Source organism: Furipterus horrens, unplaced genomic scaffold (genome assembly GCF_987537825.1).
Source record: "Furipterus horrens unplaced genomic scaffold, mFurHor1.1.pri manual_scaffold_2, whole genome shotgun sequence".
Lineage (NCBI taxonomy): Eukaryota > Metazoa > Chordata > Mammalia > Chiroptera > Furipteridae > Furipterus > Furipterus horrens.
Genome location: NW_028327172.1, coordinates 71,407,319 through 71,428,735, shown reverse-complemented (window position 1 = coordinate 71,428,735; position 21,417 = coordinate 71,407,319). Strand labels below are relative to the sequence as shown.

The following is a 21,417-nucleotide window of genomic DNA, read 5'->3' as shown; positions in this document are numbered from 1 at the left end:
TAAGATCATTGTGAAGATGGAGTCTGCATTAGCTGTGTGGATAAACAATTGCAGAAAAAAGAATATCTTGCTGGATACAAACACCATCCAAAGGCCAAGCAACTGTATGATTGTTTAGCAGCAAAAAGGGATGATCGTGACAGTGATGAGAATGAAGAAGAGGATGACAGTGACGCCACTGAAGCAGGACCTTCGAGTGCTTCTCCAACCAGACCAACCCCATTCAGTGCCAGCAAGGGCTGGTTTGACAAATTTCAGAAACGCTTTGGACTCAAAAGCGTTTCTCTGCAGGGAGAGGCTGCCTCTGTGGATAAAGCCAGAGCTGAGGAGTACGTAAACAACACGTTCAAAGACATCATTGAGGAAGGAGGCTATAAGCCTGAACAAGTTTTCAACATGGATGAAATGGGCTTACTTTGGAAACCGATGCCGTCTCACACTTTCATTATGAAGGAAGAAGCAAAAGCCCCTGGTTTCAAGGCCCAAAACGATAGGATAACTTTAATCATGTGTGGGAATGCTGCGGGCTTTATGATAAACCCAGGGCTTATTTATAAGTCCAAGAACCCAAGGGCCCTAAAAACCAAAAATAAGAATGTGTTGCCTGTGTACTGAATGCACAACCCTAAGGCTTGGATCATGAAACTCCTCACGACTGATTGGTTTCATCAATGTTTTATCCCAGAGGTTAAGGTTTATCTGGCAGAGAAAGGCCTTGATTTCAAAGTGCTTCTGATAATGGGCAATGCTGGAGGCCATGCTGTCGACCTGACGTATGATGGTGTCCAGACAGACTTCTTGCCGCTAAACACCACATTGCTCATTCAGCCAATGGATCAAGGCGTTATTCGTGCTTTTAAGGCGCTCTACACCCAAAATGCCCTGCAAAATTTTGTTGAAGCTATGGACTTGGATGAAGGCTTCTCACTAAAGGTGTACTGGCATGAATACACAATTGCATCATGTCTCCAAAATATTCAAAGGGCCATAAAGGAGATGAAGAGTGAGACTTTGAATGCCAGCTGGAAAAAAATTGTGGCCAGAAGTGATCCATGATTACAAGGGATTCTCTCCTGATGAAATCCATCACTCTGTGGTGGATAAGGCCGTGAGGCTGGCAAAAATACTGGGAGGAGAGGGCTTCAGTGACATGACTACTGAAGACGTAAATATCCTGATCGATGTGCACTTTCAACCGTTGATGGACAAAGACCTGGAGGAGCTGACTAAGTCAGTAAGTGAAGAAGAGGATGAGAAGCAAGATGAACAGTGGGTTGAGGAAGAGGAAGAGGTTGGCCTAACACTTGATCATCTTGCAACCATGGTCAGAATGGCCAAAGAACTTCAATGAGTGGCTGAAGAATGGGACCCCCATATGGTTCATTCGTTGCAGTTTGCAAATTCAATCTACAGTGCCATGTCAGTTTACAAAAACATTCTCAATCAGAAGAAGAAGCAGCACCAGCAACTCCCCATAACTATGTTCATCACTCGCATGAAAAGGTCAGTTACACCTTCGCCTTTAGCGGAAGCAGAAGTTACGGACGAGGCCGAAGATACTACTGCACCACCTGAAGAAGCGCCTGAGGAAGTGGTGCCTTTAGAAGAGCTGTAATGTTCTTCTTTGCTGTGCAGTACGTTCATCTCTTCTTCATCACCTTCATCGTCATCAGTACTGCACAGCTAATTCATCATCTTCATCATTCAAGTTGTAGTATACTTCACTGGTGAGTACACATGTAAAATTTTACAGTACTGTATACGTATGTTGTTAAAGTTACATAGGTTTAAGAATGTGGAATATGTTTAAGAGCATAAGTAGTGTTTATAATAGTGTGGAAAAGGTTAATAAGGGAGTGGGAAAGGTTAATAAGGAACTGGGAACGGTTTATAAGTGTGTGGGAAGGGTTTATAAAGCCTTAATATATATAAAAACACTAAAATAAACGTAAGGTTCCTACTTCACGGATTTTCATTTTCGCGGGGCATCTAGAATGTAATACCCATGATAAGTGAGGAAATACTGTACTTGCGTTTGCCCTGGAATTTCACATGACGTAGCGCCGAGCTGTGCTGGAACACTGGCGGCGTTCCCAAGACCGCCCACTCTCTTCACACACTTAGGGTTGCATTTGGCCTGGGGTATTTAATCTTAGAGAAACTACAAGTCTTCACTGGTTATCATTGACTTATGAAATCTACCCCTCTCCAAGTATATCTTAACTATCTGTCTTTTTTTTAAAACTAAAGGTTAAAACATGTTGTTTCACTCTGAGCCCTCTGTTTTCGGTTTAAATTTAGTCAACCAACAAAACTAGCAATTTTTATTTATTAGGAAATGTAAAGACATCTTTAAAAATTTTTTTTGCTTTTTTGTTTTTGTTTTTTAGTGTTAACATCTATTTCACATTTCATGATTGAATGTAAGGGTTCTCAGTTTTCAAAAAGCACAGTTGCTCTGCTGTGGAGAGTTTACTTTTCAGAGAGAGAAGTTCTTACTCAGCTCTACCCTTTCTTGCTGACTTTCACCTCTCCTCTCTGGCCACGTTAGGTTTTCTTTAGCAAAACAGGTAATGATACCTATTAAATGTGATAATACATGGGAAAAGACCTGACTTATGGTTCGTAGTCAGCACCTGTTGGTAAACTCTAAAACTAGTATGTGTTAAACTTCTGCGATCTGAAGGTGCTTTGCAATATTGTGAGCAGCCAGCAAAGTGTGACAGAGGCCTCAGGCTTCTCTCCAGTTCTCACTCACATTCAGGAGTCATTCAGACCAGAGCTTGGAGGCACAACTGGAATGTGTCTGGGTGATGGTAACTGTGACTTGCCTCCCTTCCTCTCTTCAGTGTTCCTTAGAGGGAGGAATGTATAGGGGTTGATGGTCTTGACATTCTTCTTCTTAAGGCTCATTTCTTTTAAGTCTTTGTTATTAGTGTGTTTTTTGCACACATTGAAGTGAATACCAGGAAAATGATGCACTTTGAAGGACTGTAAGAACATTCTAGTGACACTTATTTACAGTGTGGAACAGCTGTGTGCAGTATGTGTGAGCAGAAGGCATCTCACCTTATCTCACCTTAGAATCAATTTCACCCCTTGTAACACGAGGACATTGGACTAAAATTAATTACTTGATATACTCCAGTACCCTGCTGGTTCTGGCCATATGGTTCATGCCCCACCTTACAGTAATTACTCCTGTTCACTTTTTGTCTCCATTCATTCATGTTCTCATTCATTTGACACTCACTCCCTGAGCACTGTGCTGGCAGTGAAGAGGGCAGACATGGTCCTGGGAGCTTGCAGCCTGAGGGCAAGGGTTTGAGGGGGAGGGGATGGTTTTTCACAGTTACGGAGTTCTGGCTGCGATTAATGCTGTGGAACTAGCACCATGGCAGGGAGGCTTCCCCAGCTCAGGGCACTGGGGATCCCTTCAGAGGAAGCAGCCCTTGGACTGAGTTATCCATCAGCATTTGCAAAGCCTTGGACATGGTTTTCTGGAGAAACAGAAAAGGATCAGTGTTGCTGGGACCGTTGAGCAGGGGGGAAACTGAGCAGTATAAAGAGATTAGAGATGGGAAGGGGTTTGATCATGGTGGGCACTGTGGGACTGGGATTTTAGAATTTGCCCGGAGTAGTCAGAGGGCTTTTAGCTATAAGTGACACAATCAAATATGCATTTTAACATCTCACTCCAGCTTCTTTGTGAGAATGGATTGGTGTGAAGAGACCAGGTAGGGGCTATTGTGGTTGATTTCAGGCTTACTAACTGCACACTTTGAGGACAGGACAGTCTCCACCATGGCACTTTGTGTGGGGTGAGTACTTGATAAAAGTCTCTCAGGAGCTGTTGCTGGGAGCTCCCTGGGATGCCTGGTGCCTCCCATTTGTCCCAGGATGCTAGAGCTGATTTGGGAAGGACCTGAGCTGGTCACATTTAGCAGCTGTACTCCGGGGCTTCATGGTCACCTTCAAGGCGTGGCCTGGCACAGGGCATGGTGAGGCAGAAGGCCATGGCTGGCGGGCATGAGCCAGGTCCAGTGAGGACGCCTGGCCCTGGGTGGGCCTCGTAGTTGGTTCTCATCACCTGGCAAAGCAGGAAACCCTCACTGGTGAGGGGCTGTGAAAAGCCACAGCTCTGGGGCCCTGACCCAGGCCCTGGGGGTGAGCAACCAGAGGGGCTTATGTCCCAAGGGAAATGGTGCTTCGCACCTCTGCACTTACGCAGTTGTTCCTAATGCCCTCCTTCCTCAGCCACCCTTAGGACCCATGTCAACAACTGCTCTGTGTGTGTGTGTGTGTGTGTGTATTAAGACTTGACTTTTTTAGAGTAGTTGTAGGTTCACAGCAAAACTGAGGGGAAGGCCCATAGGTTTACCTTACACTCCCTGCCCCCACCCATGCACAGCCTTTTCTGTTAGCAGCATCTCCCGCCAGAGTCATACAGTCTGTGGATTTAGACAAATGCATAATGACCTGTCTCCATCATGATGGTATCATGAGTATTTTCACTGCCCTGAAAATCCTCTGTGCTCGGCCCATTGAACACCCACCCTGGGGAGGGTGCCTGCTCTGTTAGAGCCACGGCCAGCCCTGTCCCAGTTCAGCACTGCAGTCTCAGCCGGCCATCGGGACCAGGGGTACAAGGATTACAGACCTGAGGATGTGAAAACACAGCTCCCCCGCCCCACCCTGCCAGGCTCTCCTTGCCTTTATCATAGAATCCAGTCTGGACTTCCAGCCCATCGTCCTGGGATGGCCTTTATCTGATCCCTGGCTGGACTCTGTGTTCCAGGCACAAAGGTCTGCTCCCCTTCTTGATGAGCCAGAGAATCCAAAGACTCCAAGCCTTTATTTGTTCTATTTCCATATCCTGGGTTCTTTCTTCCCTTCAAGTAGGAACATCCACCATGGCTCACAGCCTTATCCCCAGGTGATTATTTTGTCCATTAACATTGTGGTTCATTTCTTGGCCTCTGCTAGACTATAAGCTCTCAGAGGAGAGGGACCTTGCTTTCTTTCTCTTTGAATCCCCTATTTCCCATGTGGCACCATGTACATAGGAGGTGCCCAGTGAATGCTTTCGGAGTTGAGTTCAACACCATCGAGTTCTGTGTGCTGGGGAGGACATCTGCACTTTGTTGTACCATAATAGAGACAGAAAAAACAGTCCTTGGGGATGGCAGGGGTACTTGGATCCTTCTGGTATGCTGCTGGCACAGAGGCCCTGTGACATTAAATACCCAGCTCTGATGAACTTGGACGCCTCTTTTCTCTTCTGAGGTTTTGCATCTGTCACGTGCAAACCTGATAGTCTAGTTAGAATGTCTTTGTATTTGCATGGCCAGTCTAAATAATGGTAGCAGTCATTTTAAGTTCTTTTCATTTTATTGGAGTCACTAATCATTGATTCAGTACTGAATTTAGATGCTCAAGACCTCATCCTACACAATAGGATTTCTTTGTTACACTAACTACAAAAGCTAACTGTTAAAAGTGTCAAAGAAAAAGCATCCAGCCTAAGAAAAAGCCTTATAAGTGTTTATGTGAGCCAAACAGACAACAGTTGCTGAGAAGAAAATCTCAACAGATTGAGAAAATGCTCCCAAGAATGGCAGTTTTACAGCTTATTTTCTATATTAACATAAAAGGAGGAGATGTGGTGAGGGTTGGGGCTTACATGAAATCCATTGGTGGTAGATTAGGGTGGTGGAAGAAAACAAATCGGGGAAATCTGAGAGACTGGATGAAAAGTAAAATGGAGAGATGCACAATTCTTTTACATTGGTGGGTACAGGATAGTTAACGATTGATACTTACAGCACAGAGGTGGTCTTTGGGGAACAAGGTGGCAATGAAGAATTCTGTGGTCTGCTCCTCTGGCGGGAGACTGTGCCTTTGGGATCTGGAGAAGGAAATTATTCTGACATTTCAGAGGTCTGTTATTTTAGGTGCAAAAAGACTAGACATGCTCGATTAAAATAAAGATTGACCTTTGTCAGGGAGGATGCCAGCCTATGTTGTAACTACCCACCACGACTAGCTTTTAGTTAGGGATTTTTATGTTCAGACCGTCTTACATGACTATCTTCAGTCTCTGAGTTTGCAAGGTTTACAGTACAGGCCTCTCCTGAACTTGTGCGGTTTAGTATGCGGCCCCTTTTTTTGTCCACAAAAGGCATCTTTGAGGGAGAGATAACGCAAAAGGACTTAACAAAGTTGGGTCTAGTTTCAGGCTGTGACCCCATAAAATCTAAGATCGCAGTTATCCAAAGCCCAGTGTTATGTTCAAGAGTTGCAGGAAATAAGACAAGTAAACCAGTAAGTGTAGGTGAAATTGGAATAATTATAAATGCACTAAGATGTACAAGATGTAACAAAGGAACCCTGTATCTTTGTATCCCTAATGCATATCATGCTGCTTGACACAAAAATAAAAATAATAGCCACCACTTACTAAATTCTTACTGCGTGCTGACACTGTGACCTACATTTCTTTTAATCCTTATAAGAATTCTATGAAATTTTTCAAATGAGAAAATTAGATTCAAAGAGGTTAAGTAGCTTGCTAGTAAGGTAAAGAGAAAACCCAATGCCTATTGGTTATAATGGGATCTTTTTAAAACAGTCTTCAGGAATAAAACTTCAAGAACTTCTTTTTATAGATTTGCCTAATTTTCTTTTTTCCCTTTAGGCTAAAATTCCTCCCCTATATCTAAGTGGACTTTTATATTTTTTCCCACAGATTAGACCTCTGTGTCAGTGAAGATCAGCTGAACAGGAATTTTTTCTAAGCATTTTATATTTAAAAGTCTTTATTAAACATGTTTATTAAGTTGCCCCCTGGTATTAAATGATCTATTCCTGTAACATTTTTCTTAAGCTGTCCCCCTCCCCCTTTGGGGGCGCGGAGCAACATCCAATTTCTCGTGTTCATTTTGGAATGGTGCCCATTTTCCCCACTACCCTCCTACAATGCAAACACCAAGACCACATTTCTCTAGTGGAAGTGTGCCCCATCTGGGGCTGCCGCAAGGACTTACTTCCTGGATCGCACATGCCCCATTCCTGCTGTGACATTTTTGATGATGTAGTTTATTCTTTCTGGCCCTTTCCTTCCATCAGTTCAGCCTCTACCCCAGGCCTGCAGTTCCGTCTACCTGACAACAATGTGTCTCCCTCCACACAAAAAAGTAGCACCAGGTCTGGGTTAGGTCACCACACACCAGCCAGTGACCACATGGGGCTTCTCTTATGAGTTCTGTGGTTTTTGATGACACTTGATGAAAGTGAACTTCAGGCTTAGAGCTCAGGAGTAGGCTTCTGGGGAGATTGAGGCTGGCTGGCCCTTTCCTGCTGCTTCATGTGTTATTGACTGGCCTTGCCTGGCCTTTCTACTCTGCCCTGTCCCCATGCCCTGGTCACTCATTCCCAGGGTTTCCTCACGTTGGGGAAAGAGTAGGGCCACACACATGGGATTGTATCGCACCTATACTGAGTGTTATCTGTCCGACTTTGGAAGTTACTCAGTTTCTCTGAGCCTCTATTTCCTCATCTGACAAATGGAACTAAATATGATGACTAGTTCACAGGTTTTTTAAAAATTGGATTGAATGAGAGCATCTAATTCCTATAATCATAGTATTTAGTAATGACATGTGTTCTCCTTCAGTAGGTGATTCTGTGATTGGAAGTAGCTTATACGGGAAACGTATGTGATAAGTACATTGGGGAACACCAATATAATGTGGGAGTCACATCAGCTCATATGCCTTTTTTTCCAGCATGTAAGTGATTTGTGTCACCAAGTAAGAGGACCTGGATGAAGCACGCTCTCCTCCTGTTTCCATTTGGTCACATGCTTTGTTTCAGAAGTGCTCTCTGGTCTTTGTGCATTGTGTGTGTGTGCAACAGCAGCTTCAGGTCCTTTCTTATTGCACTTCTTTAGCCCACTAGTATCTTTTTATCAGAATTGTTGCTGTTTGGTTTGTGTTCTAGGTACAAAATATGCAGATATTTTGAGTGATTTGCCCCAATTCTATGTGCTCTATAAGTTCTGTTAATTTTAGTGATTTTGCAGAACACTACTTTTTTTTTTAACACATAAATAGCATTATAACAGAGATGTTTGTGTTGATTTTTCTTCTACCTTCCATCTGACCTTTTGCATTAATCTTCATTTTATGGAACCGAAGTGTTTGGCCTGGACCAGGCTAGAACCTAGAAGTGATAGAAGGAGACTTCAGGCAGACAGGTGCTGTGACTGTTTCTTCACACTGTCTTCACCTGGATAATTGCAATAGATTACTAACTGGTCTCTGCTTCTGTTCTTGACCTCGAATGGCCAGCTACTGACATAACATCCAGTGTAAATCTTTTATTTATTTAATTTTTTTAAACAGGCTTAATTCACTTTATTTATTTTTCTTGTATGAAATTGTGTGGTTGCCACAGCTGCAGCCTGGGTCTTCTGCACAGATACTCTGGGGTGGGTCTGTACAAGATGGTCAGGGGGTTCCTGATAGGGAGACCTGGTGAACATGGTCTCTTTCCAGAGGTCAGGGGTGAGATAGCTGTAGGTCTTGGAGACATCAAAGGTGGCCTTGGCAAAGCTGCTTGGGTGGCAGTGCAGCCCCTAGCTGAGGTGTAGCAGTCATTGATACCAGCCATTTCAGTAACTTCTTGGTCACAGGGGCTGAGACGATACCAGTGCCCCTGTGGGCAGAGATAAGGCCACCAACACAGAGCCACAGTGGCCAGTCACCTTGCAGGAGATGGTGTGGGTCTTACCAATCTTGTGCCCCTAGTAGCCTTATTGCACAGGGACAATAGAGAGCGTGGCCAGGATGATGGCCCCACAGATGGCAGTGGCTACTTCCTCTGAGCACTTAACATCCACACCAACATGTCCATTGTAGTCCACAATGGTGACAGATGCCTTGAAACAGGTCCTCTGGCCTGTGCATGTCTGCTTTTGCACAGTCATAATCTTCAAAACCTCATCCTTGAGGGATGCCCCCCCGAAAAATGTCAATGATGTCAGATTCCTAGATGGATAGGAGAAGAAACAGATCTCCTCCATGGACTTGACCTTCATGTCCTTGACCAGGCGGCCCAACTTGGTGAAGGGGATCCACTACTTATCTTGACATTGCCTCCACTAGCTCTGCGGACGCAGCCTCGCCCCATCGCCAGCCTCTCTTTAGCCCAATGCCACTGCCAAGTAGTCCACGGAAGCCAAGCCAGAAGCCCCTGTGGCCTCCCATTCCAGGGCCCCTGGGCCATACCCCCTCCTGCAACACCGGAGCCATCTGCCGTTTGGTGTTTCCTCAGAGAAGAAGCCATGGTAAACCCTTTAAAATGAAAATCAAAAGATATCTTTGCTTTAAAAATTCTGAAATTGTTTTGTGTGAATTTTAGAATTGAGCAAATGAGTAACCATTGATACAGTTAGGAGTTAAGGTTCTCATTATGAAAGAAGGAAGATACAAATATGGAATGGGGGACTGCAAGGAAGAAACCAGGTGTGTTGGCTTGGAATTAGAAGTTTCAGTATAAACACACACACACACACACACACACACACACGCACACACCGATTTCCTAGCTGTGTCTGTGAACAGTGACATCCCTAGTAGTAATGAGTGCATCTAGCATCTTGGTTTTAAAATTATATTACCCACTAAAAGGAACTGAGGGCTCCCAGAACATCTTGTGCCAGGAAATGTGGAGGAGGGCGCATGTCAAAAGGACACAGGAGCTAGTTTGAAACAACGTGAGCATCAAAATGCATAACAATAACAGGTTATAAAATATTGAAAAATAAGAGACTGCAGAGTCCATATTGATACTAAAAAACAAATAAATGCAGGGAAGGGAAATCCCTCTTTATAGTAAAATGCCAACTAATAAGTGTAGAGGGAAGGATAAAGTTGGGAAATGTTCATTTTGCAACCACAGTTGAAGCATTTGATTCCTTACTGAGTGAGAGTTGTTAGGGAACAGAGTATTTACACAGTCGCGGGGTCTCCCCACAAACCACTTACATCACAGGGAAAAGTCACATTTTACAGCAGAGACCTGGCAGACAGCACCTCACCCAAGTGGTCGTTCATAGGTAACATCACCAGTCATGGTGATGGGTAGCTCCAGGGTGTCCTGTGGAGGACCCACACTCTTCTGTGGGAGTCCTGCAGTAATGCAGAACCTGGATCATAGTGTAGGGAAAGAATCAGGCAAACTTCACACATGGGGCCCGTAGAGAATGATGGAGAAAGGCTTTGGAACCCTTCCAGGATAAGGTGACATGACAGCTAAGTGTAGAGGATGGTCAGGATCAAATCCTGATGGGAGGGAGGAAAAGGTTACTTCAAAAGATAGTTTGGGAAATCTGAATATAGATTACAGTATTGTATCATATTTTTTTCTAATTTTGTAATTCACTGGGTTATATAAGAGAATATCTTGTTCTTAGAAGATACACACTTCTGAGAGTAAAGGGTCATGATCTCTGCAATTTACTTTCAAGTGGTTCGGGAAAAAATAAAATGTATATTTTGGGTTGGCCAAAAAGTTAATTTGCTTTTTTCATTAAGATGGCTCTAATAGCACTTAGTTGTTTTTAACTTCACTCAAAACAGTTTTGTTAGATTGTCATATTAGTGTACATTAAAAAAAAATAAAAAATAAAAATTGGTGAATTTCTGTGTAGCCATTTTAATATTGAAGATGGAAGAAAATACACAACATTTTTGGCATATCGTGCTTTATTATTTCAAGAAATGTAAAAAATGCAACTGAAACACACACGAAAAGATTTGTGCAGCGTATGGAGAAGGGCCTGTGACTGGTAGAACGTGGCAAAAGCGGTTTACGAAGTTTTGTGCTGAAGATTCCTCGCTGGACAATGCTCCATGGTCAGGTAGATGAGTTGAAGTTGATAGAGATCAAATTGAGATGTTAATTGAGGGTAGTCAATGTCACGTGGGAGATATCAGACATAGTCAAAATATACAAATTAATACAGCTATTGGTGAAAATAGGAGCAAAGCTACTAAGATTTTAAACTATAGGTTTTTAAGAGTCAAGCTTCTAACACCACCAAACACCCAGAGAGGGAGAAACAAAAGCTGATGAGAAATTGGGGCATTAAAAGTTTACCAAGATTACAGCATTATGGCATATGGTGAAGATTAATTACATGTGTGGAGAAAAAAGAAAAAGAGCTTGTACTTTTTAGATTAAAAATGTTATTGTAGAGGAGATCAAAGATGGCGGAGGAGTAAGTGGAAGCTACACTAACCTCCTCCCGGGACCAGTCTGGATTTACAACTTAATTTTGGAGAAATCATCTGGAATAACCAACCGAACACTAGCTGGAGAGAAGTCTTATAACCACGGAGAGACAGAAAAGGCCGCCACATCACAACGTGACCGAATACAGCAAGGATGCCAGCCTGTTAAACCAAGTACGCTATTGTCCGGGGACAGCCAGCTGACCTGGAGTTTGCACGATCCTTCCCCATGTGGGAAGGCCACCCTCCCCTCCACACCCCCACTCTTATTAGGGATTTCTGGACCCAAGGGTAGGTAGGACGACAACCATGTCCAGCTTGAAGCAGCTAGAGGAGCTCGAGACCTTGGCCCATTGTCCTTTATAAGATTGTAAAGGGTCTTAAGTCTGAGAGGGAGGGATTGTTATTTTTTATTGTTAAAATAATAAATTAATCATTTACTTATTTAAAAAGAAGAAGGAGAATATATGAAAGGGTGAAGCAGAAGAGCTTGTATGTACGACCCATGGGCATGGACTTGGGGGGTGATTGCTGGGGGATGGGGGGTGCTGGGTGGAGGGGAGCAAAGGGGAAAAAATTGGAACTATTGTAAAAAAAAAAAAAAGCTATTGGTAAAAATAAAAAACGTGTCTTTTATTTTACAGAAAAAACTAAAATGACTTTTTGTCCAACCCAATATTACATATTCATATGTTTAGAGACAGGACGTGTGGTAGAATGTTGATGGTGGTGGAATCTAAATTCCAGAGTATTCAGGATTTCATTGAAATAGTCTTTTTTTAATGATACTGTATTTTATACAGGTTTAACATTATTTATTTATTGTCTTATTTTGGCTTTATTGAGATATAATTGACATACAAAATTGTATAATTTTAAGGTGTACAACATAATGCTTTGACCTATGTATTTATCATGACATGATCATCACAATAACTCTAGTTAACATCCATCACCTCACATAGCTATAATTTTTGTGTATGTGATGAGAACTTTTAAGATCTACTCTCTTAAGAGCTTTCAAATATACAGTCCAGTGTTGTTAACTTATAGTTACATTCCCATGACTTTTTATTAGAACTGGAAGTTTGTGACTTTTGACCACTGTCACTCACATCCCCACCCTCTACCTCCCACCTCTGGCAATCACCAGTCTGTTCTCTGTTTCTGTGAGCTCTGTTTTATTAGCTAAGACATGTAAGTGAGATCATACAATATTTGTTTTTCTCTGCCTTATCTCACTTATCATAATGCCGTCGTGGTCCATCCGTGTTGACACAAATGGCAAGATTTCCTTCTTTTTATGGTTAAATATCATTGTAATATTCTTGTAACATTTTTGTGGGTCTGAAAAAATTTCAAAACAGCATGTCTGAAAAAGAGTTGAGATGAGGTAACTACAACATGTCAATATTACTTTAAACTCCTAGGTATCTGTTATATTATTTTATATAATTTTCTGTATGTTTGAGTTAGTTAATCTCAGAGCAAGTTTTTAGTAAAATAATATTTAGATACTTCAACTAATATATTTTTTTTTTGCATGTTTACTAGAACATTGAGGTTTTGTGTGCCTTTCTTTACCTTGTACTCAGGTAATGAAAATTTTACTTACTGGACAACTGTTAGATTTTACATTAGGTTTATATAAGTTCTTCTTTTGTGTGGTGTAGACATCTGGGTGCGATAAGGGACTGGATCCCCACCGCAGGAAAGAAGCCCCTCAAACCGCTACTTAGGTCTCTAGTTTCTCTTCTGGGTGCAATGTGGCATCATGGTTCCTTGGAGCTGCGGTCTCAGGCCAGCTTCCTTTTCACTTTCCATCTGAGGCTCTCCAGCTTGCTTGTGTGTTCCCGGTGGCTGTGTGGCCCTGTGGTCACACAATCTGGACCGTGTGGACGGAAGCTATAGGCTTATACCACCCCACCCCCCATTAGTGAGAGCCTTGTGCACTGAGGGGGGCTTTATCCAATGTGTTAGACCCAAGGGAAAACATTAATTTAGAAATGCTGAGCAGTACAATGTGAGTGGGTAGTGAAGTGTCTGGGGACTTCTTAGAACTGGTTTAGAAGTTTACGTTTGATTATGTCCATCTTAGCAAAGAAGCAGATGTTAGCTCTGGTTGGGTTCTCTTTAAAAGCCGTGCTCAGCTGTGGACAAAAGACCCAGTGAGTCAACTTGATTTAAAGGAAAAGAAAACTATCATTTTGATTTAGTTTTGGTTTGTTTGAGCTACAGAGAGTAATTATATTTTTGCACTGGTTTAAAACTCATGTGTGCCTTGGGATCAGTTCCTGCAAAAATGAAGGCAGTAATGGACAGTTTGGGGCTTCCAGAATATATTTATTTGCTCGTATTTGAAGCTAGAGATAGGTCCAGGTGGAAGTCTGATGAAGAGGTGAAAGGAGAGGAGTTTGGCTCCTTTTTATTTATTTTTATTTTTTTAATTTAGAGATCTAATTTGCTGCACTGAACAATTCTGAGTAAGGCAGCATTCCCTCTAGTAAGCAGAAAGGTGTTCCCTGACTCTTTTTAAGAAAGAGAAGTTTTTCTGAGATTCTTAGAATTTTATAGTATTTTATGATAGTTGGGAACTCTGAGTATTTGGCAAGGTATACACCTTTGTGACAGACCCTTTGAGTAATTTGGTTTTATTATGTAGGGATCAAAGTTACTTTAAACAGATTCAGACCTGTTTCATCCATGTGAGTGCTTGTTACTATCCAGTGTTTATTTTTAAATATCTGACCACTACCCATCTCTTTCTCTCTATTCTATACATTCATGGCCCTCTTTATGTGATTATGCTCATTGAACTTGAGAGTTTAAAATAGTTTTCTATTTTCTGGCAACCTTAAGGCAGAACTTTAAAGTTCAGTGCTTTATATCAATAGGTTGTAATATGATCTATCTAGTTCCCATATGTGGTATATATGTGTGAATTGTGTGTATGTATAATTTACATTAATTTGAATTTAAACTAAATTTTTGTTTTGCAAAATAAAATATTTTATAAATTTTAAAATGCTATGTATATGGTAATAATTATAATTAATATAATCATTATTATACTCTATTTTCACTTTGTACCTCAGAACAGCAACCCCAGGATTTACTGTTCCCCTCAAAGAAACTCTCCTATCTCCTTCTTTCTCATTGCACATCTATTAACCCAACCCTCGTCAATAACCTGTGCGTTATGCCTCCTCTTTCTTGTGTTTGGAAGGTGTTTCCCCTCCCCCAGCCTCTGACAACCACCATTCACAACCTCCTGCCCACATGATCTCATCTTTCAAATGGGGGTCAAAGTCCCCAGCCAGGGCTAGTTCCCTGTGCTTGCCTTCTGCTTTCTCTCAAATGCGTCATTCAGCTTCCATTTAAAAGTTCCTTTAAAGTTCTCCAGCCAGGTAACTAGATTTTTCTATTCCTGTTTTTATTTTTGTTAAACCTGTGGTTTGGATGAGTTTTCCTAACTCCCCAGGAGGCCCGATTCCTATGTCACCTCACAGGTGCACGTAGTATTTAAATGCAGAAGCAAATACAGGAAACATCCCCACACAGCATCCTGGGAGAGAGGGCGGATGTTTGTCAGAAGGCACAGGGGTCTCCTTCAGAACTCACAGCCCTTTGGATGTGGGTTAGCATGTGTAAGCATGAAAAGAAAGCTTGTTAAAGAGAGAGGAACAATAGCCAACTAGGCCAAAGTCCCTCTTTGCGAGGTTGGACTGGAAGCAGAGGGCCCGGCGCAAGCTGTGCTGGTGCCGTTGAGAAGCCGCCGGACAGGCTTGCGCTCCCTGGTCCTGTCCGCCCTCAGGCCGTGTGGTCCCCCGCTTCTCCTCCAGCGGCCACAGCTACAGGCCTAAGCTGCACTGAGGGCCCCCACGGCTGCTGCTCAGGAAGGAGGTGTGACCCCCACAGCCCTGGGCTCCCTGGGTTCCCTGGGCTCCAGGCCAAGGCCAGGAAGCGGGTGCAGGGCGGCTGCCTATGGTCGGGTTACTTGCTAGCAGTTGTAGCTGTTTCTACAGTGCCCCTGAACACAGGTTTCCTCCTTGTGGTCTTTCATTATATCTGGCCAGACACGCACTGGAAAACCCACAGCTCCCTCTGCGCTCGCAGCCAGTGGAAAGTAGTGTTCTTTGTTGTTCCCAGTGTAAACCTGAAACTCATTTCTTGATTTCTGTACAGTTGTGAGGGGCATTGCATATCTCACTAAACCTCCTCACTAGAAATCAGAGTGTTCATTCAGCCAACACGCAGTGGAGTAGAGCAGGCAGAGCCTGGGACTCTGGACTGAGGATCGCTGCAGGTCAGGGAGGGGGCTGTTTTCTCAGCTATCAAATGGGACAGTGATTTCTTACAGATACTTGAACACTGAGACAGGGTGCTGTGTGAAGTTGAGACAGAGAGAGAGGGAGAGAGAGACAGAGAGAGAACTGACTTCATCTACTCTACTGGCCAAGAGTTGAAATCTTAGTAGAGGAGATAAGACATATCTGCATGTTCATACAGCACGATTGAAGGTGTATCTACATATTTCTAATGGCTTGCAAGGGCTCTGGGAGCTCATTGAGGAAGAAACTTCATGGAGAAGGTGACCATCTGAGGTGGGTTTTGAAAGATAGGCCATGGAGGTGGTCATGGAGCGGCACTGACTTAACAAACAAGTATTGGAGAGAGGGCCCCTGGGCTGAGGGGATAATGTGAGGAAAGGTACAGATTTAAAAATGAATCAGGCCTGTGCAAACCACAACAATAACTGGGTTGAATTGGAGCATTAGTCTGGATTTATACACTTTGCAATGGAGAACCTGTAAAAAATGTTGAGCCAAGGGAATATCAAGATCAGAGCTGAGCTTTAGGATGAATAATTTAGGGAAAACTGGAAGCTTTCCTTATGGGACGATTACTAGGAAAATATATAAAACACCTGTTCACCTTTTAATATTATTTTGAAGAATAAGTGAGATAAAGGATGTGGGCATACATTTGGAGATGGATCAGGATGGTCCAGGACCCAAACATCCTAGCCTCATGGCAACAGCTGAGCATCCCGACATGGGTGCCTTTCAGACATGCTGAGCTGTCACGCCCTGGGTGAAGGTATAGGGCTGCAGCACCCAGCACTTGCTGGTCCCCCTGCACCCTCTTGCTTTGCTCCTTCCTTTACTCCTGTTCCTGAGAAGTCCTTTCTTAATGTCTATGGACATATAGGCACCTGATGGAAAAAAGGGGGTGCTCAGGACCTTACCCATTGCCCCCATCACCACCTAAGAATCTACTCTCTGGACAGCATCCCCATCACTTCCCTCTCCTGTCACAGGTATAAAGGCCACCCCTCCCTAGATGAAGGGGGTCCTCCTAGGCTTTTTATGTCCTAGGGACTAGGGAAATCCAGTTCATGGTCTTTCTGCCATTCTTGTCCCCTCTCTGTAGGAAGGGGAGAGAGAATGATGGGCACGCCCCCAATCTTTAAAGCTATAACAGAATATACATTAATAGTTACTTTGTATAGAAGAATGTACTGCTTATTAAGCAATTATTGGGAACCAAGCACTGTACTAAGAATGTAGACATTAATTCATTGCCCTTTTGGAGATCCCTGGCTTTGGAAGGTCAGATGACCTGAGCTCAGCCAGCCGTGAGTGGTAGTTAGGTTTCAGTACAGCTAATATCGGAGCCTAAGCATTTAGCACTCTCTCACACTGCACAGGATGCAGAAGAGAGGGTACTGCTCCTGGCCTCAGCAGCTGGTCCCTGTGCCCGTGACACACACACAAACTCCCGTGCATGCCTAATGGGACAGGGAAGCAGGGCTTGGCTCGGGGCTGCCAAGAGAGGCTTAGTGCCAGGTGCCTTGCCTGGTGTGAAGGAGAAGCACACACCTCAGCCCTGTACCCCAAAAGTCTCAGCCCATTTCCCACATGGCCTGTGTGAGTCAGGAGCACATAGGCACTCAGGAGCATGAAGAGCCTTCCAGGTAGTAGGTAATGGTGGTGTTGGCAGAGTGATGTAGTCCCCAGTTTGCAGCAGAGAAAGCTGAGTTCTGAGCTCCCAGCAGAGCAAGTGAACAGCAGAGCCTCCAGCAGGACCCAGCTCTCCTGATTCCCCATCCAGCGCCTGCCTCCCTGTCTAGAGGTTTGCCATCTAGAGCCTCTGCCTTCCAAATGCAAACCACTTGGGCTGCAGCTTCAGCCTGTGCCTTTTTTGTTAGAGGAGATGGAAAACTGCTCATCTGTCATCCAGCCAAGTGTTACCAAATTTCCATCATCCTTCTCCTCCTCGGGCTAAAAGTTCTCTGTTTATTTGTTCTAAAAGGCCCTTTTTCTAGTCTAATTGTCTGCACTGACTCTCCTATGATTCCCTCCCCTTTCTCAATCCTCACCTCAAAGGGAATGAACTCTACGCATGTTTTCCTGTGTACATTTTGGCTCTGGTTCTTTTCCTGCTCCCTTTTTCTTTTTATGGTGGTTTCACTTCTTTCAAGAGTTTTTCCCCAACTGAGCGCAATCTGCTATCATCACCAGCATTGGCCGAAAGACTCTGAAATACTCAGCTTTCCTACAGACTTGGGTGTTCTCGTTCAGTTCTGTGCTTCTCCTATGGCAGTGCTCCCTGGCCTAGCTAACACTTCAAACCTGAGGCAGGGAGAGGGTGAGGTGGGGTGGAATGGGTCCTGGCACTGCGCTTTCATGCATGTGGAACGATCTGTTTTTGTTTCTTAGGTACACAGATAAGCTGCTTTTCCCCAACTTCTTTCTCCTGGCGTCAGGCTGCCTTCGTGGATTCTTACTGTTGGGCTACTGTTCAGCAGAAGCAGCCTTTGCAGGGTGATTCTGTGAACATTCCACTGTGCCTGCATAAGGTAATTGGGACATTTTCAGATTTCACCTGTGCATTTATAGCTGTGGGACCTGCGGCCCAGAGAGGCTGTACCAGTCCATGCCACACAGATACATATGACCAACAAGGGCTGTAACTCCAGCTGTACAACCGTAGCACTTTAAAATAGAAAGGAACCTCATAGATAATTGATTTAGCACCTTCGTTCAGCAGGTGGGGAAACTGGGCTGCCTTTTGGATTTTAACTCCATAGTGGCAGTCACATCATGTGTCCTAGTCACCTTTGTATTCTTAATGCCTAGCAGAGTGTCTGACCTGTAGTGGCATCTCAGTATATTTTCAATGCCTGAAAGAGCATTGTCAGATAGCGGCAGGCCGAGGACCCAAACATAGCTTTGGCTTCTCCTTTTCCACCACACACATGGTCTCTTGGAAAAAGTAAGGACCAACACAGAGTTCATTTTCTTCTAGTTGGTGTGTTACTGAGGCATCAAGAAGCCCAGTGATAACGCCTTTGCTTTCTGATGGGTGCAGATACCACAAGGAAAGGGAGACACTACCCAGGAGACACCTGTGTCCCATAGAGAAGCAATACAGGCCAGGAGTTCTGTGGTCAGGGATAGGGTGAAGGTTGTGGGGTACATAGAGGCTGGGCCATGCGCAACTTGGGGTAGAGCTGGCAGGTTTGTGCAGGACAATGTTCTGTGCATAATGAAGATGCTCCATTAGGTCTTCTCTGCATTTATGAAAGTAGGACTTTGTTTCAGCCTGTCATTATTTTCAACCACTGGTCCTCTCGTCCATCATGAAAACAGATAGAACGTTTGTGTATCTTCTGGTATTCTGCACTGAGGAAAGCGTGGTATTTTAGCGTCTGAAAGCCAAAGGCTAAAGGTCGTTTGATTCTCCACTGCCTTGGGTTCTTGCCAACATAGTCAGCATCCTTATTTTTTAAAAAGAACAATTTATGTCCTTGGCTTTGACTCGGGCCTGTTGCCCTCATGTTATCTATTCTGTGCCATTAGTCACAGTGATGCCCTGTATGACTCTCTTCCTTGGGGTCGGGCTTTTCCCTTTGACTTTCAGCCTTAGCGTTAGTTGGGACCTCATCAGCTTTGCGGGACTTAGTAGCCAGGACAATGAGTAATAAGGATCTTCAGTAGGAAAGGGCACAGTTCCAGAAATTGAACAACTTTGTTTGCAAATCTAAATCCACACTATTATAGTTTAAGTCTATTTGTTATAATGTTCTTATGAGAATGGAAAATGGTAATCAGTCTCCAGGCTGGGCATTGATAGAGTCACAAAAGAAGAATGTATAGCTTGGGATTGTCCTTACATTAGAAAGGTTAGAGACTGCAAAACTTTTAGAGCAGGAAGAAATTCAAAGATTTTGATTGGGGTGCATTTTACATGTAAGGACAAGGGCACCTTGAAAGGTCAAGCCTAGGAGTCACAGAACTAGTTGCTGGCTGTGGGCCTAGAATCAGGTCTTTGGACTCTCATTGCTCCTGCAGGGTGGAAGGGGAGATCTTACAGGGCAACATGGGTGGGCAAGCCTTAGGTTTCCTGTATTAGTGAGAGATCATTGAACTCTTTCTGGAGGTGGTAGTCTAGGTTGTTTGGATAGAAGTTTGGCTCAGGGTCTGAGCAGAACTCTAGCCAAATTCATAGAGCTGGAGACAAAAAAGTCAAGACCTCCCAAGTTGGAAGGATCCTGGTCAACAGCCCTGGCTTGAAAGGCCATTGCTGAGAAGTAAGAGGTAATCCAAAATTAAACCAGTCCTCAGAGGGACTAACGCCCTGGTTTGAATCATTTCAATACCTTCTGAATGAGGGAGATATGGGATTGTCAGTGTCTCCAGCCTACCTGCTGGCTGAAAGCAAAAATAAATCTGTCTCTCTGAAGGAAGGTCACTTCATCCAGAGACTCAGATTCTTGCTGCAGTTTTTCACATGTACTATTCAGCACTCAATTAAAAATAAGCAGGGTTCAAGAAGCCAAGAGAAAAACCAGAACTAGAAACAGACCTACAGGAGATGCAGATAATACGTTGATCAGACACACACTTAAAATAATCATTAATATTATATTCAAAGAATGAAGATAATATGAAGAATTTCACAGGAAAATGGAAATTCTCAAACTGAAAACTATAAGTGGCAGAGAGTTGATTTTTGCTAACACTGATTGAAGGCCTACCATGTATCTTCTAGTATGTTTGTTATCAGAGAACCACACATGACATGGTTCTTTCCTCTAGAACTCACTGTTTAGTGGGGAAAACAAATATGTAAAGAAAACACTGAGAAGGAATAAACTGAATGCTAAATGAAAAAAGGAGCGAGTGGAAGCCAAGGGAAGAGTGTTTTCAGACAGAACAGTGCACTCTGTTAAATGTTGCTGCAGAGAAGACAGTGCAATAGAGGCAAAACAAAACCTACTGGATTTGGTGAAATCATTGGTCACCCTGGCAGGAGTGATTTCAGTGGAGAAGTTGGCACCAGATGGCAGTGGGTAAATGGCAGGTGAGAAAACAAAATTGGACGCTGTCTTTAGGTTTCTTTTTCTTCTTGAGAAAATCTCTGACCTAGAAAGGAAAGCAACAAGCTAGATGGTAACTAGAGGGAAGATTTGGGGTCTAGGAAGATTATTTTAGTATGAGAGCCTTTTGAACATATCCAAATATCCAAATGCTGATGAAAATAAGAAAGGTGGAGAAGAGGCTGACGGGAACTAACTGGGGAGGGTGCGTGGCACCTCCTGGGAGAGGGGAAGGCAGTGGTTTATCCTGTTGGAGAGCAGTGGGGTCTTAGGCAACTGTAGAAGGTCAGGCCAGGTGATAGAGGACCTTTAAAAAATAAATAGGTATACTGGTTGAATGGTGGAGACAGTGGGAGCCATTGCAGGTGTTTGAGCAGGGTGAACATGGCATTTCCAGGAGTTAATCCTCAGGAATGGTGTGTAGGAGGGAACAGAGGCAGGGAGAGAGCCATTTGGTTGGCACGGAGTGAGGGTCAGGAAATGCCAAGAAAGCAAAGAACAAACAATCAAAGCACCTGGTGTTTTATTGCTGACTAAAGGATTGCACTAAAGGACAGTCAAGGTGATATCTGATGCTTAGACCAGGGGCCAGCAAACCTTTCTATGAAGGGCCAGAGGGCAAAGTTTTTCATCATGGCCAGTCGTGGTCACTGTTGCAACTACTCAACTCCGCCAAGAGAGATGATATGTGCACAGTTGGTTGTGGCTGGACTTGGCTCCCGAGCAGCAGTGTGG

At 43.7% G+C, this 21,417-nt stretch overlaps 1 protein-coding gene across 1 annotated transcript in view; it reads left to right on the top strand.

Annotated features, from left to right (window-relative positions):
• PANX1 (pannexin 1) overlaps positions 1-21,417 on the top strand; it is a 44,555-nt gene that overhangs the window by 8,337 nt on the left and 14,801 nt on the right. Inside the window, exon 2 of the mRNA XM_090267843.1 lies at positions 18,020-18,159. Within this exon, the coding sequence (XP_090123969.1) occupies positions 18,020-18,159 (140 nt within the window). The remainder of the gene's footprint in view (positions 1-18,019; positions 18,160-21,417) is intronic.